The sequence below is a fragment of the Ptiloglossa arizonensis genome, chromosome 11, assembly GCF_051014685.1.
Source record: "Ptiloglossa arizonensis isolate GNS036 chromosome 11, iyPtiAriz1_principal, whole genome shotgun sequence".
In the NCBI taxonomy this organism is placed as follows: Eukaryota; Metazoa; Arthropoda; class Insecta; order Hymenoptera; family Colletidae; genus Ptiloglossa; species Ptiloglossa arizonensis.
This window is the reverse complement of record NC_135058.1, coordinates 3,739,755-3,755,291: the sequence shown is the minus strand read 5'-3', so window position 1 is coordinate 3,755,291 and position 15,537 is coordinate 3,739,755. Positions and strand designations below refer to the sequence as shown.

Below are 15,537 nucleotides of genomic sequence, written 5' to 3'. Positions count from 1 at the left end.
TAAACATTAAACAATATTCTTATGCGTTATAAATATTTTCCATTTTACAATATCGTATTACTTCTTATATCTTAAGAAACCGTTTTATGTTCGCAATCAATTAATTTGATTTGTTTTATACAAAGTTTCGTTTTGTTTGTAAGAATATCGGTTTTAGTATAAACATGTAAATGAATTTTAAATATGACAAAAATTAAATATTAACCAAAAATTATAGAGCTCTTAACTCGATGTTGCTGAAGCTCTTAACTATACCGAGAAATGATGAGATCTTAACTGCGCATTCCACCGACTCTATCTTCTTTATCAGCGGTTCGTAACTGTAATTACATTTAAATGTAAGTATATTGTAGGTTCATCACGAAGACGTCAAAGGAAGCAACGTGTTTATTGAGAGATCTTTAATTTACATTTATAAATAATTTAAGTAAGTTGATTTTAGGATCACCGTGTATCTTGAGTTCTGCCAAGCAGTTACTGAATAAGTTTCACACACGCAACTACACAAATGCATGTGCATGCATATATATCTTCCACTCAAAAGAGTTACACTACCAAAATATCTAACAATATTATCTTTTTATTTCTACAGTGTGCACCACATACACGATTGTAACTAAGAGATAATATAAGTATATGAATATTTACGTAACAGATTATATGTATGTACAATGAATGTTTTTGGTTGTTTTATTATTTGAAAATTTCCCATTACAATAAACTTTTATCTGTAAAAGAATTGCATTTAGTCTTTTTTTAGTCTATTTTCATAATTCGGAATCTTGCAAGTAAATATGCAAGAAAAGCTTGTATTATAATCTCTCCCCTACAAATTGTATTTGAAGATTGTTAATAATATTGTTAACATATGTTACGTCTCAAACTTGTTTTTGTTAATGCGATTGTACGGCACGTTAAGTAGTAGAACTTTTGTATGCAATTTACGAATATGCAAGAAATACAATCATTTGTTATTAAGAATATTGGTTTTAGTATAAACATGTAAATGAATTTTACATTTAACACACTTAACATTTGTTATTATCAAAGATTTATTATCTAAAATAATCCCAAAATACAATAAATTATGTTACATTTATAGATGTATGGTCATTTATATACAATATAGTAATATTTGCAATAGTTAAAAAGGATCACAGTCTTTGTGATCATTATTTCACTTAATTTGACTTTATTTCCGCCAGTACTGTGCAAATTTGTGCAGTTGTTCTACTAATGCTGCCATTACAGCCGTTACTGACAAATCCAAAAGATTGTGGACATAATGCACTGCTTCTTCATCACTCAAATCCAATCGCAGTTTATCTTGAACTTTTTTTACAGCTTTATCTGGTTCTAGCGCTATGTCTGGTACACTAGCATCTACCATTAATGAAAATAGATTTAACATTAAATTTGCGTGTCTGCGTAAATGCAGAAATGCAGTGTAACATTGTTTCCGAAATTCATGATAATGTTCTGATCCCACGCCTCCCATAGCTTCAACCATTTCTTTGCTTAGTTTCATTGGCGGTGGTAAGGGCTTCGGATCCCTGCCTAGAATGTATCCAAAGTCTATGTGAAAGAGTTTGCCTGCAATAAACATTGATTTTAATTAAATCCTTTCGCCTATCTCTTGTTAATAATATTGTATTTACAATTGAAAAGATTCGAAAATTTGGAAAGAAATTTACCCGATGTTGTTAAAAGTAAATTATCTAAATGTCGGTCACCAACGCCAAGTACATACGTAATAATACAGTAGCCAGCTGAAAAATTGTTTTGTGTAATTTATATTAATATCAGTTATTACGCCGACGAATATATTCTTACCACAACTTCGAACATAAGTATCCATAACTTCAGGTACAACACCATAAGGACCATTTTCAGAAGGATGATGTTTTCGAAAAAAACTTAATATGGAACCCTCGCTAGCCAGAACTTCTGCGACTGTTGTCGATTCAATAAATTGTAAAAAGCCATGTCTAGTACTTGTTGCAAGAACCCTAGAAATAAATTAATTTATATTTTAAATAAAATACTACACTAGACAGATTATTCTAAAAATATTGACCTGTAAGGGGTGAGTTTTAAATCCAGGTTTTCTCTTCTTAACAATTTATCCATAAGTGCTATCGTTTGTAATATTAATTGATCTTGTCTTAGATCATCACCATGTTTAAAAATTGCTATATACTCGCTGTTATCTGTCATTAAAAAAGTTAATTTGGATGGCATGAGAGCAGATTTAAAAAGACTTGCCCTAAAAACAATCATAAATATTCTCATAAATATTAAATACACAAAGCATAAATATTCTGTAATATATAAAATAAAGCCATTCGTACTTTTCAGGAATAATTCCTTTAATACAAATTTCTGGATCTAAGGGAAAAGGTATTGGTTCGAAGTTGGAGAAATTAATTTTGAATGCTGGATCTAGATCTGCCAGTAATGCTCTTAGCCTCTCAGTTTTTTTTTTACGATTACCGCTTTCTCTTGCGACTTTTTTCACAAGCGCTACTAATTGCTCAATAAATATTTTTTGACGTGAAAGAAACGCTCTTCTTTTTTGCCAAATAGCATTTCCTTGACCCAACATTTTTGAAAACATTACCATTACAGTAATATACATTTCTTTGACGCGCGTGTCTTGTTTTGCACTTATGGCCAGGTCATTTTGATCTTCACATTCAATAGAAAGATACCAGTAGAAGTAGTTAGCCAATGTGGTATTTTGGCATGCACGAGTAATCAAGAAAGATGCTAAATCCATAAGAGAATCTTGATTGGTTGAAAACTGTCCACTTTCAGATACACTGGACTGTAAATTATGTCTACTATATGTAATAAGTCAGAAATTCAATTTTTGTATCACAAGATTACTTACAACTGTTATGGGTGTAGATGAAGAATCATTGATTTGTATGTCCCGATCTAATTTCTCAATTTTTTCAGATTCCTTGTCCTTCATTAATATATGATGTGCATTTTTAATACTTTCAAAATCTTCATACTTCAAAGCTTGCACTAACTGCAGTAAATATAACATTAAGTCATCATCAGGTGCTTGATTAAGTCGGGTTATAGCATATCTTCTAACAGCTGGATGTGTGAATGCTGGGCCAAGTAATTCCAATGCATCTTCGGGGTCAGGTGGTGCCCATAATGCTAACATTTCTAAAGCTTGCCGCTCTTCCCCAACAACTTTCCAATTCACGCATTTTACAAACTTCGTTAAAGCTTTCTTCTGACTTGACAAATAAAATCTGTATTTCCAAATCAAGTCTTGTTCCTCTGTAGAAAGTGCTGTGGTTGGTGGATAACTTAATATTATATTCAAAGCATCGCGTACACTTGAAGTTGGTTTTAACTCTCGCGTATGATCTCCACTACGTAAACTTCTAGCTAATTTGTGATGTTTTGCTTCTACAAGATTTTCCTAACGATAAAAATATATACGTAAAATTAAAAAATTGAACATATTATTTAGACAATAAAATTTTGTGCATATATTTTATTATATTTTTTTTTTATCGTAAAACAGAATGAACAAAGTTAATCTCCTCTGAAACAACACATGATTGGATACGTTTTGCCTTTGCAGATCTTCATAGATCAAATTTGGAATACATATGCTGGAGTGATCATTCTTATTTTGTGCATTCTGTGAAACAAGGAAAGGAAATTAATTATTAGACTTACTTGTAAAATCTCATAATCAGGAAGAGTTACAACATCTGGTTGCGATCTGTGTTGAACAACTTCATCTCCATCTTTTTCAAAATATACTATGGAATACTATAGTAAAGCAAGTATGTATTAGTACAATAGAAATAAGCAACAAAAATATAAAAATATACCCAAACTGTGAATGCAATTTCATGAATGTACTGTTACTTAGTAAATCAATAAACTTATTAAATATGGAGTTCTTCATACCGGTATTCCATCCATAGTAATTTCTGGAAACTCAATCATTAAATATAAATATTCAGATGTTCTTTTCTCACTTTCATTAATTAATTCGATTTCTCTGAATGTTAATCTATCCAACCAATCAACTTTATTCATTTGACCATTTCTGTGCTTTTTAACGAGTTTTGCTAATCTCTGCATTTGCTTCTTTCCATGATCTCTAGTCTTTCCTGGAGTATTAGTAGATACGCTACCGTCTGCTTCTACTTCTGGCCACACTTTAAGATCTAACATTCCTTGACGAAAGACTCCACGTTTTCCAAATAAAGATATTGTTGTACCACCAACTGGCAGTCTCCTACCTGGCCCAGCACAATCATAAAAACTTATGCATAATTGAGCATCTCGTGGTAAGTCGGAATAAGATATAGGAAGAGTCACCCACTGATTCCAACTGTAATAATTAAATAAAGAATAATGTTAACTAATATGTAACACTTTAGATGTAAGAATGTACAGTGATTTCTATATATATAGAGGAAACTCTTTTCTAGTAAAGTCAAATGCTCCAAAAGTCTTAAATATCCTTTGTCTTCTAAACACGTAAGACATACACACCATAATGGTATAAAATAAAAAATTATACATACTTCCAACGTGATTTAAAGTGTTTGTAAGGTGTATGAACTGGCAAAGCAAGTGGTCTTCCTCCAGCCCACACTTGTAAAGTAGCTACTAATTCTCCACAACCTCCATTGACTGCATATAATCCAGAGTATTTCAACATAGGATCGATAAGTAACTTGTCATATTCTGGTCGTTGTCTTTTACCTTCTAAAGTTCCTCTGCAAGAAACATATAACACAATATGGTAATTTGTATTGAAAAGTGTTTATACATTACTTTAGTTAATAGAACTTGTAGTACAACATATTTTTCAATTAAATATTTGGTAAATTGTTCTATATCCGGATTAGATATTATAATCGGATTTTTTCATATTTAACTGTACTGTCATTCGCCCATTTTTTTTTCGTCAGGAAAATACACCACAAAGAATTTATTATGGTAACCTGATATCAGTTGGTACTGACGTTTATTGTGTTTAAAACACTTACAATCGAATCTTACATTTTAATTTGTATTCTCGTCTCTAAAGAAGAACTGTACACATAGAAAAACTTATCATTAATATCTTCCATGATTATTTTATGAAAGTAAACTCAATACATTTCTCTACTTTACATTGTCGTTGCTCTACCGCATTTATCGTGCTGGAGTATACACGTGTCCATTAATTCTTGCCGTTTGAGGGGAATACAACACACAACACATTCCCTTCTTTTTCATGGCAAGCTGTTAACGTTGCGCGAATGAAACGCTAGATGGTGCTACTTAAACTTTGTATTTAAACTCACTAGTTGTCTAAAGAACAGACAAGATGTAAAATAATGTTGCATTATAGGTAATATTTTTTTGCGGCTCACGGATTGGAAATTTGCGAAACCCCGAATACTGCTTCTATATCACTCCCGTCGTTATCGATTTGGACTAGAATCAAATTTTGGCACTATGAGGTCTAAGAATTAAAACTGAACATGATAAAAATTAGTTACCTTAGAAACAATGATAATTGACTATCATATTAACTATGATAGTCTTATTGTTAAATTTTCAAATAAATATTGTCCCCTACGTTCATTATTCGAATAAAGTTTTATTCAGATAATTGTGGAATATGGATTTATTCGAAGTTATGTAACAAATGATCAATTCTGCATTGTTTAAATACACAGACATGATGACTGGCCGGATTCTGAAATATATTTTATTATTCTTTTCTTAAATGAAATTCTTCATCACTTCGAATAGCATTTTGAGAGAAAGATATAGTTTTTACATATCGTTTAAAATACAAATATTAAATATATAAAGTTCCATATATTCTTATGCGTTATAAAATATTTTTGATTTTACAATATTATATTTCTTTTTATATTTTAAGAAACCATTTTAAGTTCACGGCCAATTAGTTCGATATTGCCTGCGACGAACAATCGTAACATTTGTTTCATATAAAGTTTCGTTTTGTTTGTAAGAATATCGTTTTTAGTATATAGAGATAAATGAATTTCAAGAACTACAAGAATTAAATATTGACGAACAATTATAGAGCTTTTAACTCGATGTTTCCTCGAACGAAAAGAAACGTAGAATAAAATAATAAAATATTTAGTAATAATAGTGGCTAAAGCGCTTAACCATACTGAGAAATACTAAGATCTTAACTGCGCATCCCACTCTATCCCCTTTATCAGCGGTTCGTAAATGTAATTATGTTTAAATGTAAATTTATTTTAGATTCATCGCGAAGACGTAGAACGAAGCAACGCATTCGTTGACAGATCTTTAATTTACATTTGCAATTATTCTAAGCTGATTTTAAGGTCATGGTGTACTCTGTGTTCTCCCAAGCAATTACTGAATAAGTTTCTTTTTTGCTTGTTCATTCGTTCATCGAACGGTGAGTTATCTGCCTCTAGTGGATTTTAACCTACACTTGGCTGCGAAAGTCACCGATTCAGAATCCAGACCTAACCTAAACTCTCTTTGATGTCGGACGTTCTAAGTCGTATCTACGCTTGCGTGGCTTACGACAGGATGTAGAGGAAATGGGATACCTTTTTGAAGAAGTCGATCATCTTTCTCTTCAATTGGACTCACCGAGAGAAAACGACATTGACTAATTAGAACCGCCGTGCCCGTTGTGTGTTTTCTAATTTTGTTTCATTTTGTTCAACGTTGCAATTGCTTGGTACAACTAAATGAGGAGGTTGAAGGAACTTTCATTAGATTTAGAAAAAGTGTAGATTGGTCTACAGAGTATCGCTAAAATTTATACTACTGAAATACTATTATTAATCATAACCTAAAATATAGACAATTCCTTGTCGGTCGAATACGTGAGAAATTTTTAAAATGGTTTTTCACGAAAATCGTGTTTCGCACGATTACTTTTTATATTTTTATATTTATTTGGCAATTTCGATTTATGTCGGTTAATAAAATCACCTTGTTATATTTATAGGATTGGTACCATCACATCGCGGTCAAAATTATACATACATACATACATATGTGTATGTCCACGGGGAAAGAATAATTAAAGAATAATCGTTAGGAATATTACCGTTCTCCAATAACGGATTAAATATAGTCAGAAAGACCGATAACGGTTCGTGGCGTGTAAAATGGAAAAAGATGTACGTGGTAGCTGTACTTACCCGTTTGAATGTTCGTGGACAATCCAGTAGCTTCCGAAGGGAACGACCGTATGACAAAGAGTTATCGCTACGGAGCGTTTCGTTTTGATTTACTATTTTACTTGCTCGTTTCAGCTCTGTCGCGGCGCGGTTCACTTATTCACAACACATGCGGATTATGCGTGCACAACTCTATTAAAATATTACTTTGATCGAAACTATGTACGTATACTGCTTACGAGTCTATTCGTTGTTCTGTACCCTTTCTCTATTGTTAATCGTAGCGACAGTCTCGTAGATACAAGCGGTAATATCGGCACACGAAAGTGACAACTGAGACGGTGACGAACTTGTTAAGTTACTTCAAAACGAGCCCTTACACGATCGGCGCGATCGACCCCTCCGTTCGTAACGCGATATTAAAAATGCACGAGAAAGGATGAAGTTGTCCCTCCTATTTTTAAAACTTTAGTTAGGAAAGCATTCTGCCGTTGTTAAAAAAGTACACGACGCATCGACATTGTGGAATAATTTTATTGCACACGATATTGCACGATGGAATATTAAACGGTTTCGTATCGCTTGTCGCGTCGTCTTTTTGTTCAGAGTACTCGCGGAGCTATTATCGTAGCAATTTAACGTTGTCATCTGTCGTTTTTATTGCGATACTGCGCATAAAAAAAGAAGCGATAGGGTTACGGTTGGTCGTGCATGCATACAAGTTTCAACATGAATATCTCATCGTTAGGGTCAGTGAAACATGCAGGTGTAGTTTTGTTAGTGCCTCTTTCACAAATATCTACATATGTACCTAGTTGGTTGTAATCGGTTGTTGGTTTTATTATCCTAGACTACGAATGGGCGACTAAACTGAATCGCTACTGTTTAAGTATAGTTGGTCTTTGGCCGCAAATAAATCACGGTACTAAGGCATTTTTCAACAAGTTGCAAGTAGTTGTGATTGTTTTAGCGATGATCTTCGTTTGCACGATTCCCTGTTTCTGTGGACTGATCATGAAATGCGACAATCTAATGGCATACGTGAACTGTGTAGGATATTGTATACCTTTTGTGATAACGCTGATGAAATATATCGTTATCTACAGCAAAAGGAAAGGTAAGTTGTGAGGATTAATGAAAACCATCGCGAGCACTCGTAACGAAATTCATCTTGATCTTGATATTTAAAATTTCTTTCTTACTTCTACGTACTTTGGTCGAAAAGTGTTTACAAATCGAGGTGAAATTTTTCTTTCGTTTTGTATACGATTTGCCGTATATTGGGGGGGGGGGGGGGATGAAATCTTAAACAAGAATCGTATGTTGAAAATGCATCGTTTTCCGTAAAAAAGTTGCAAAGATTTTGAACAATTCGATCGTATAAGACGGTGAAATGGAAAAAGAAATTTGAATTTGAACATCGGGATCAAGAACTTCACTGCTACAGATGTGCGGACTTATCTGTGGAAGCTTACCAATATTTTTACTCACATTCTCTGACTGGAACGTGGTATATGTTAACGTAACACATTTTATCATTTGCTTGTTTTAAGTACTCTTGCCGGTATTAAATATGATCGCGGAAGATTGGGCGAAATCTAAAACGGACGTAGAAACAAACGTTATGGTACGTCAAGCACGTATTAGCAGAGCTTTCAACATATTCGGTTATGCGATCACAGCCGTGTCAATATTGTCTATGCTCATTCTACCACAATTCGGTATCCAGTTTCGATACGTGTCAGAGGGAACCGACATGTTTCCGCTTCCGACTTATTACGTATTCGACGTTTCCCAAAGTCCGTATTACGAGATAGTATTCGTCGTTCAAGTTATCACCATACTGATGACAACGTGTTGTTACCTTGGGGTCGATCATTTTTTTGGTACACTAATTCTGCATATTTGTGGTCAACTGGAAAATCTTCAAACCCGCCTGGCTAATGTAAAAGAAACAGAAAAGTTTGATAGCGTCTTAGTGAACGCTGTATTGGATCATACGCGACTTATCAGGTACCTTGCAGAGATGGGCAAAATGTTTATCTAGATGCGGCTTTCAGACAACGAATAAACGTTGAAGAACTTTTTTTTCGTCACTCGTTTGATAAAAATTAGAATTTAAATCGTAGAACGAAATTATATCACATGTTGGAGGATTAAAATATTATTCGAATAATTGTGCGAACTAATAATTGTCGCGAATAAATCTCCATAGAGTGTTTTTATTCGTCGTCTATTGTTCGAATTAAATTTTGTCTATCTCGCCTAAAACTTTTTCATTCGTGAGTATGCATTTCTTATAACTTTCTATTTCGATAAGTATCGAGTCATTATAGAGAATCTTGCGGACTTCTTGTAAAATTGGTATACAAGGTGAACATAAGGGTGTTAAACGCTTCATAAAGTACAATTATCAGAGATCGAAGCATTGTATACGTGTATATAGAAGTCTGGAAGAATCTCTGGATAAACCCAATGCACAGGGTGTTTCTCAACTTTCGGTCATCTTTACGAAACGGGGCTGCGCAAATAAATTTTTATCTCCGAAACTATCGACCGTATTAACTTCTTTGTTTAATCGTTTTCTTGATAAATAATTCTTCGATTCACGTGGACTCCGATATATTTCAATTTTATAAAAATCCTCGACTACAACGACCGATTCGAAGTGTAACGAATCACGTATGAAATTATTTAATCGTTACAACACGCAGAGTATATTTCTAAATCTTGGCTTTATATTTCGGGAACACCCTGTACTGCTTTGTTCGTACACTCTGACAAAGTTGTACTCTGACTGTTCTATAACTTTAAAACAATCTTGTTACAGAGCAGTGGCTACGATCGAAGATACGTACACACTGTTGCTCCTGCTTTTATTTCTCTATTTCGTTGCGTTTGCTTGTATCTATGGTTTCATATTGGTAACCGTAAGCGAACGAGTTTAAACGATTGTAAAGAGAGTAATCTATGAGAAAATGTAAATATAACCATCGCGATCTTTTAACAAATTCTTTTCCAGGTATTCGTTGGGAAAAGTAGTTTCCCAACACTGGGATTAATCTTCGCGTTATGCGTCTTCATAAATACTTTCGTTCAAACGTCACTTTACTGTATCGCGGGTCAAATTTTGACGAATCAGGTGAGTAAGAATTTCAATTATCGTACGATCCTCTTTGCAAAACAATTGATTCGCGTTACTCACGAATGACACCGAAAGTCCGAAGGTGTGTTCAATGCAGCGTGTCAATACGCATGGCCACAACTAAAGTCGAAGGATGCAAAAAATTTGATATTGATCATGGCCAGAGCCAAGAAACCGTTGTATTTGACCGCAGGAAATATATATCCCTTGACGATGTTGACATTTTGCAACGTAAGACGCATCCTTCTTCTACCATTCTCTTCGTAACTATCTCTGTTTCTAATTCAGCATCGTTTCAGATGTTGAAAATCTCGTTCAGCTATATATCGTTTCTACTGACACGAATGTAGCGCCATTCACTTGAAATCATCAATTTAGTCGATGTGTTTCGCTTGCAACGAAAGGAAGCGAATTTGGCAATCACACGTAAAGAAATGTATTATAGATAGAATCCTTTGATGCAAACTTTACAAACGATTCGTTACTGTAGGTACAAATCGAATAAACTTATTTAGCTTAAAGGTCTCACCGTATTAAAATTGTCGAAAATCAGTAGCTTTAATTCTTACCGTCGATATTGTTACAATCTTCTTCGAAATCTGAATCGGTTACGTTGGACGTGACGCCGAAACGGTAAGTGATAAGTTCTTTTTAGATGTAAAAAGAGTGCACGAGTACGCTTGACACTTAGTAACGTGGCAGTCTCACAGATGTGTTATTTACAAGAAATATTTTAGCGTAAATGAAAACCGAGAATGTAACCAACACGGTGACAAACGAGATAAGTTACTCGAGGTGAGTCCTTCCACGATCCACACGGTCGAAACCCGTGCGTTCCTAACGCGTTATTAAAAATGCACGAGAAAGGATGAATTCCTTCCCTCTGTTCCCTAACTTTAGTTAGGGATGCGTTACGACCCGATGTTGTTTGTAACTATGTTTTCTAATGAGAAAAGTATACGGAGGCATGGACATTTATGGAGAAACTTCGTTGCACATGATATTGGAAGATAAAATAGTAAACGGTGGTATATATCTTCTCGCTCGTGGTCTTTTCACTCGTACTTCTCGTGGAACTATTAAAGTTGGACAACTATTAGAGTGAACGTGGTCACTCAACGTTTTTGACGCGATACACACGTAAAAAAAAAAGAGAAACGATAGGGTTACGATCGCCCGTGTGCTTGAACTTCGACATGAATATCTATCGTTAGCATCGATGGAACACGCAGGTGGTAGTTCTGTTCGTACTTCTTCGTTGTAATATCTATCTAGTTAGGTTTGATCGGTTGTTGGTCTTATCAACGTAGGCTACGATTGGGTGGTTAAACTGAATCGCCCCTGCTTGAGGTTAATCGGTATTTGGCCTCAAGATATTCGTCATAAGGAGACATTTTTGGCGAAACTGTACCCAGCGACGATTTTAATATCGGGCATCTTTGTTTGTACGATTCCTTGCTTCATGACGTTGTTCATGAAATGCGATGATCTGTTGTCGTATATGGATTGCCTATCGTATTGCATGCCCCTTATGATGACGTTTCTGAAATATATCACTATCTACAGTAAAAGAAACGGTAAGTCCGCTGAAAGAACCGCCTAAGAGACCTTGCACTTCTTGTTGATTGCGTACTTTTACATTTCACAAAAATTAAATAAACGTAATTGTACCAATCGAGGTATCAAATTTTTTTTAACGCACTTTTAAAACTATATTTTCTTGTATGTGCTGTAAAATGTAGTTTCCTGAAATATAGAGGTTTTCAAAGTACACTGTACACTACAGCTACCTGAAAACTTTTTAGTTGTATCAGAATAGAAATAGCGGGATCGCGATCTCTAAGGACAGCACTAATCGCTCTTATAAGACGTACAAGAAACATTCAAGGTCGAGGCTTCGTGAAAGAATTTAAATTTGAGAATTTTGAAAAACTCAACAAGTACTGTAAGTTGCGATCCGCTTTTTTTTTTACGAAAGAGTGTCGAACAATTGGCTTCGTCGTGGTTTGAATTTTGAAATCAATTTTCGACTCGAATTTTCGGGTTCGGTGGTTCTCCATGACTCGGATGCGTGGATTCATTCGTGTTATCGAAACCAATATCCTCTGGTACACAATTTGCAACTGAACGTTCGCGTTTTACTTTATATCGCTATATAAGCCTTTATATAGCTTTCTTGTTTCAAGTTCTCGGGCCAGTTTTGAATATGATCGCGAACGATTGGACGAAATCTAAATCGGACATGGAAAGGGTCGTCATGACACGTCGTGCGCAGATTGTGCGAGTGTTCGCCGTGTTTGGTTACCTATTCGCGTTCATATCGTTGATGTTTATGCTGATTGTACCAAAATTCGGCATGTCCATTCGATACGAGATGAACAAAACCGATATATTCCCGCTCCCGACTTACTACTTATACGACGTTTCGCAAAGTCCGTACTACGAGATCATATTCATTCTTCACCTTTTTACCATACTGACGGCGATCGCTTGTTACTACGGAGTCGATAATCTTCTCGGGATACTGATTCTTCATGTTTGCGGCCAACTAGAGAATCTTCGAACTCGTCTCTCGAACATAAAGGAATCCGAGGACTTCGAACGTATCATAGCGGCCACCGTATCGGATCATACGCGACTTATCAGGTATCTTGATCGGGTTCTTACAGATTGTCTACAGCTGCAAAGTTGTAAAACTAATGATATTTGATCCATGTTTATCAGAGTTTTCCCCTTATTTTAACCAATACTACATATTCCCAAAATTTGATCCCAACTTTCCAAGACACTCAGTATATGTACTGGACAGCTGCAGAATACAGTTTCCTGCAGATGTCATCTTATAAAATTAAAATATATTTAATACCGAAACAATTTCTTATTAGCAACAGTACGTTGCATTAGCATCTGTGATAAAGAACGATAAGCTTCTTACAAAGAGATCAGGTGATGTATTTGCTACCTATTTTAAAGAAATTTTGCACGTATGTATTATAGATAAAGACTTATTAAAAAATAAGTCTTATTGTGAGTCGTGTTTGGCTGTTTGTGGCTTTCTTAAATTACTGATATAATCAGAGATACTAATCGCAACTGCTAGTAAATGTAATCTTTATTGTCAATACTTATCTTGTAATCTATTTATATCTCTACTTTGAATCCATCAAAAAATATATGTCGTTTTTCGAACAGATTTATAAATCGACAATTGATCTTCGATAGATATATTCTATCGAACCAAAACACAAAGTAAAATGAATTTCTTCCAGAAACATGGACTTTCACCTAGATGCATTTTAGGTGTAATTAATTCTCGCGAAAATATTGCGTCATCCGTAAAGAGAATACGGTAAAAAATATTGTACACGCTAGGCACAAAATGCAATTTGTCGATTACGAATCCTTGTTTATATTTATGAAATTATTCTATCATAGCAACAAGACGAGTGCATTTCTAAAGTTAAGTATTCTAGGTACAACCTGTATCGTTTTGTGCGTACGAAAGCGAGAAATTGTTGTAAACTTCAAAATTATCTTGTAGAGCCGTAGACGCGATCGAAGATACATACACGCTGTTACTCCTCGCGCTGCTTCTCTACTTCGGGATGTTTGCTTGTATCTATGGATTTATGTTGATCACAGTGAGTGAATTTTACAAAGAGTCAGGTCGTTTACGATACAACGCGAACACATCCATCGTGAATTTTAAACGTATTTCTTTTCCAGGTATTCACTGGAAATAGTAGCTATTCCACGGTAAGGTTATTCTTTTTGATGTGCACTCTATTGAATACATTCCTTCAAACGTCCCTTTATTGCATCGCGGGTCAAACTTTGGTAAGTCAAGTAAGTACGAATTCCAGTTATCGTAGGATTCTCTTCATATACCTAACGATCGATCGATTCCCATTACTCACGAACGTTGCACCCAAAGTCCGCAGGTGTGTTCGACGCTGCGTATAAATGCAAGTGGCTGAATTTACAATCGAAGGATGCGAGGAATTTGATTTTGATCATGGCCAGGGCCAGGAAATCTCTGTACTTAACCGCGGGAAGTATATATCCCATGACGATGCTGACATTTTGCAACGTAAGATGCATCGACCTTGTACATTTTCCTTCTTCGCGGTCTCTCGCCTCTTTGTTTTTAATTCAGAGTCGTTCCAGATATTAAGAGCATCGTTTGGCTATATATCGTTCCTAATGGCGCAGATGTAGGCAGAATCATTTAATGCTAATTATTGCGATTAAGTATTTATAGTACAAATAAATGTTAATTGATACAAATAAATGTTTATTAACCGTTAAATTCTTGTACAAACGCGCGACGACTTCTTTGATAGAAAATTTACAGCAAGGAAATACTGACGAGGATATGGTTTGTTAAAAATTTCAGAACAGCTCCCTCGAAACTATTCTATTGTAATATACATTCTATGAACTAGGAAAGCAATTCAATTTCTCGAATTTAATATTCTGAAATGGAAAACGAGCTGCCCTCGCGAACAGTGTTACAAGTATAACGAAGTAGAAACACAATAGTCGCGAAAATAAAGTATATACTCACCTTGTTTGCGTCGTTACAGTTCTATCAATTCTATCAAAGAGATATTCCGTTCATTTTTCATACTTTATTTGCTCGTCTCGTTTTTCTTTCGTCGCATCTTCACAACACACATGGGTTATACAACTCGATCGAAACTATACACGCTGTTGCACGAGTCAATACTTCATATTTCGCGATACCAATCGAGAAGTGAGAAACAATTGCCCCGATGACACGACGATTCGTTAAGTTGTTCGAAACGAGTACTTGCACGATCTGCACCATCGATCCATTCCCATCGCGTTCTTAAAAATGCACGAAACTACAACTTTTTCCCCGTAATCGAAACTTTGTAGAAACGGTTGACCGTCGGTAGTCTGTAGTTAAATTCTCTAATGAAGAAAGTATGGGACAAGCACTGACAATGCGGAGAAATTTCGTTCCACGCGATACGGTAAAATATTAAACGGTTTCCTATCGTTTCTCTTCTTCAACCCTTTTTGTCATTTGACATTCTTACGGCGATGCGCGCATAAAAAAGAACGATAGAGTTACGGTGACGAGTTTCGACATGAATATCTCATCGAAGTCGTCGATGAAACACGCAGGTGCAGTTTTGTTCGTACATCCCCGAGTAATACCCATCTAGTTTGGTTTAATCG

At 35.1% G+C, this 15,537-nt stretch overlaps 3 protein-coding genes across 9 annotated transcripts; 2 read left to right on the top strand and 1 right to left on the bottom strand.

Moving 5' to 3' along the window:
* Positions 1 to 1,040: 1,040 nt before the first annotated feature.
* LOC143152740 (phosphatidylinositol 3-kinase catalytic subunit type 3-like) lies at positions 1,041 to 7,226 on the bottom strand. 6 transcript variants are annotated; one of them, XM_076323173.1, is made up of 11 exons: positions 5,167 to 5,233; positions 5,053 to 5,085; positions 4,572 to 4,766; positions 3,946 to 4,375; positions 3,709 to 3,804; positions 2,894 to 3,445; positions 2,352 to 2,827; positions 2,078 to 2,266; positions 1,834 to 2,009; positions 1,695 to 1,769; positions 1,041 to 1,593 (listed from the first exon to the last, which is right to left on the bottom strand). In XM_076323173.1, the coding sequence occupies exons 1-11, from the start codon at positions 5,214 to 5,216 to the stop codon at positions 1,193 to 1,195; spliced, it is 2,673 nt and encodes an 890-aa protein (XP_076179288.1). In that variant the 5' UTR covers positions 5,217 to 5,233; the 3' UTR covers positions 1,041 to 1,192. The 6 variants fall into 6 exon arrangements, with proteins under 6 accessions (XP_076179288.1, XP_076179294.1, XP_076179290.1 ...); XM_076323179.1 differs by lacking the exons at positions 5,053 to 5,085; positions 5,167 to 5,233 and adding an exon at positions 7,206 to 7,226; XM_076323175.1 differs by lacking the exon at positions 5,053 to 5,085 and having other exon boundaries at positions 5,167 to 5,272.
* A 2-nt stretch (positions 7,227 to 7,228) lies between these two features.
* On the top strand, positions 7,229 to 9,845 carry LOC143152741 (odorant receptor 10-like). 2 transcript variants are annotated; one of them, XM_076323181.1, is made up of 3 exons: positions 7,229 to 8,301; positions 8,738 to 8,811; positions 8,914 to 9,845. In XM_076323181.1, the coding sequence occupies exons 1-3, from the start codon at positions 8,157 to 8,159 to the stop codon at positions 9,229 to 9,231; spliced, it is 537 nt and encodes a 178-aa protein (XP_076179296.1). In that variant the 5' UTR covers positions 7,229 to 8,156; the 3' UTR covers positions 9,232 to 9,845. The 2 variants fall into 2 exon arrangements, with proteins under 2 accessions (XP_076179296.1, XP_076179295.1); XM_076323180.1 differs by having other exon boundaries at positions 8,738 to 9,845.
* A 3,757-nt stretch (positions 9,846 to 13,602) lies between these two features.
* LOC143152608 (odorant receptor Or2-like) lies at positions 13,603 to 14,619 on the top strand. Its single transcript, XM_076322908.1, has 4 exons — positions 13,603 to 13,970; positions 14,056 to 14,175; positions 14,264 to 14,419; positions 14,497 to 14,619. The coding sequence occupies exons 1-4, from the start codon at positions 13,935 to 13,937 to the stop codon at positions 14,545 to 14,547; spliced, it is 363 nt and encodes a 120-aa protein (XP_076179023.1). The 5' UTR covers positions 13,603 to 13,934; the 3' UTR covers positions 14,548 to 14,619.
* Positions 14,620 to 15,537: the final 918 nt, after the last annotated feature.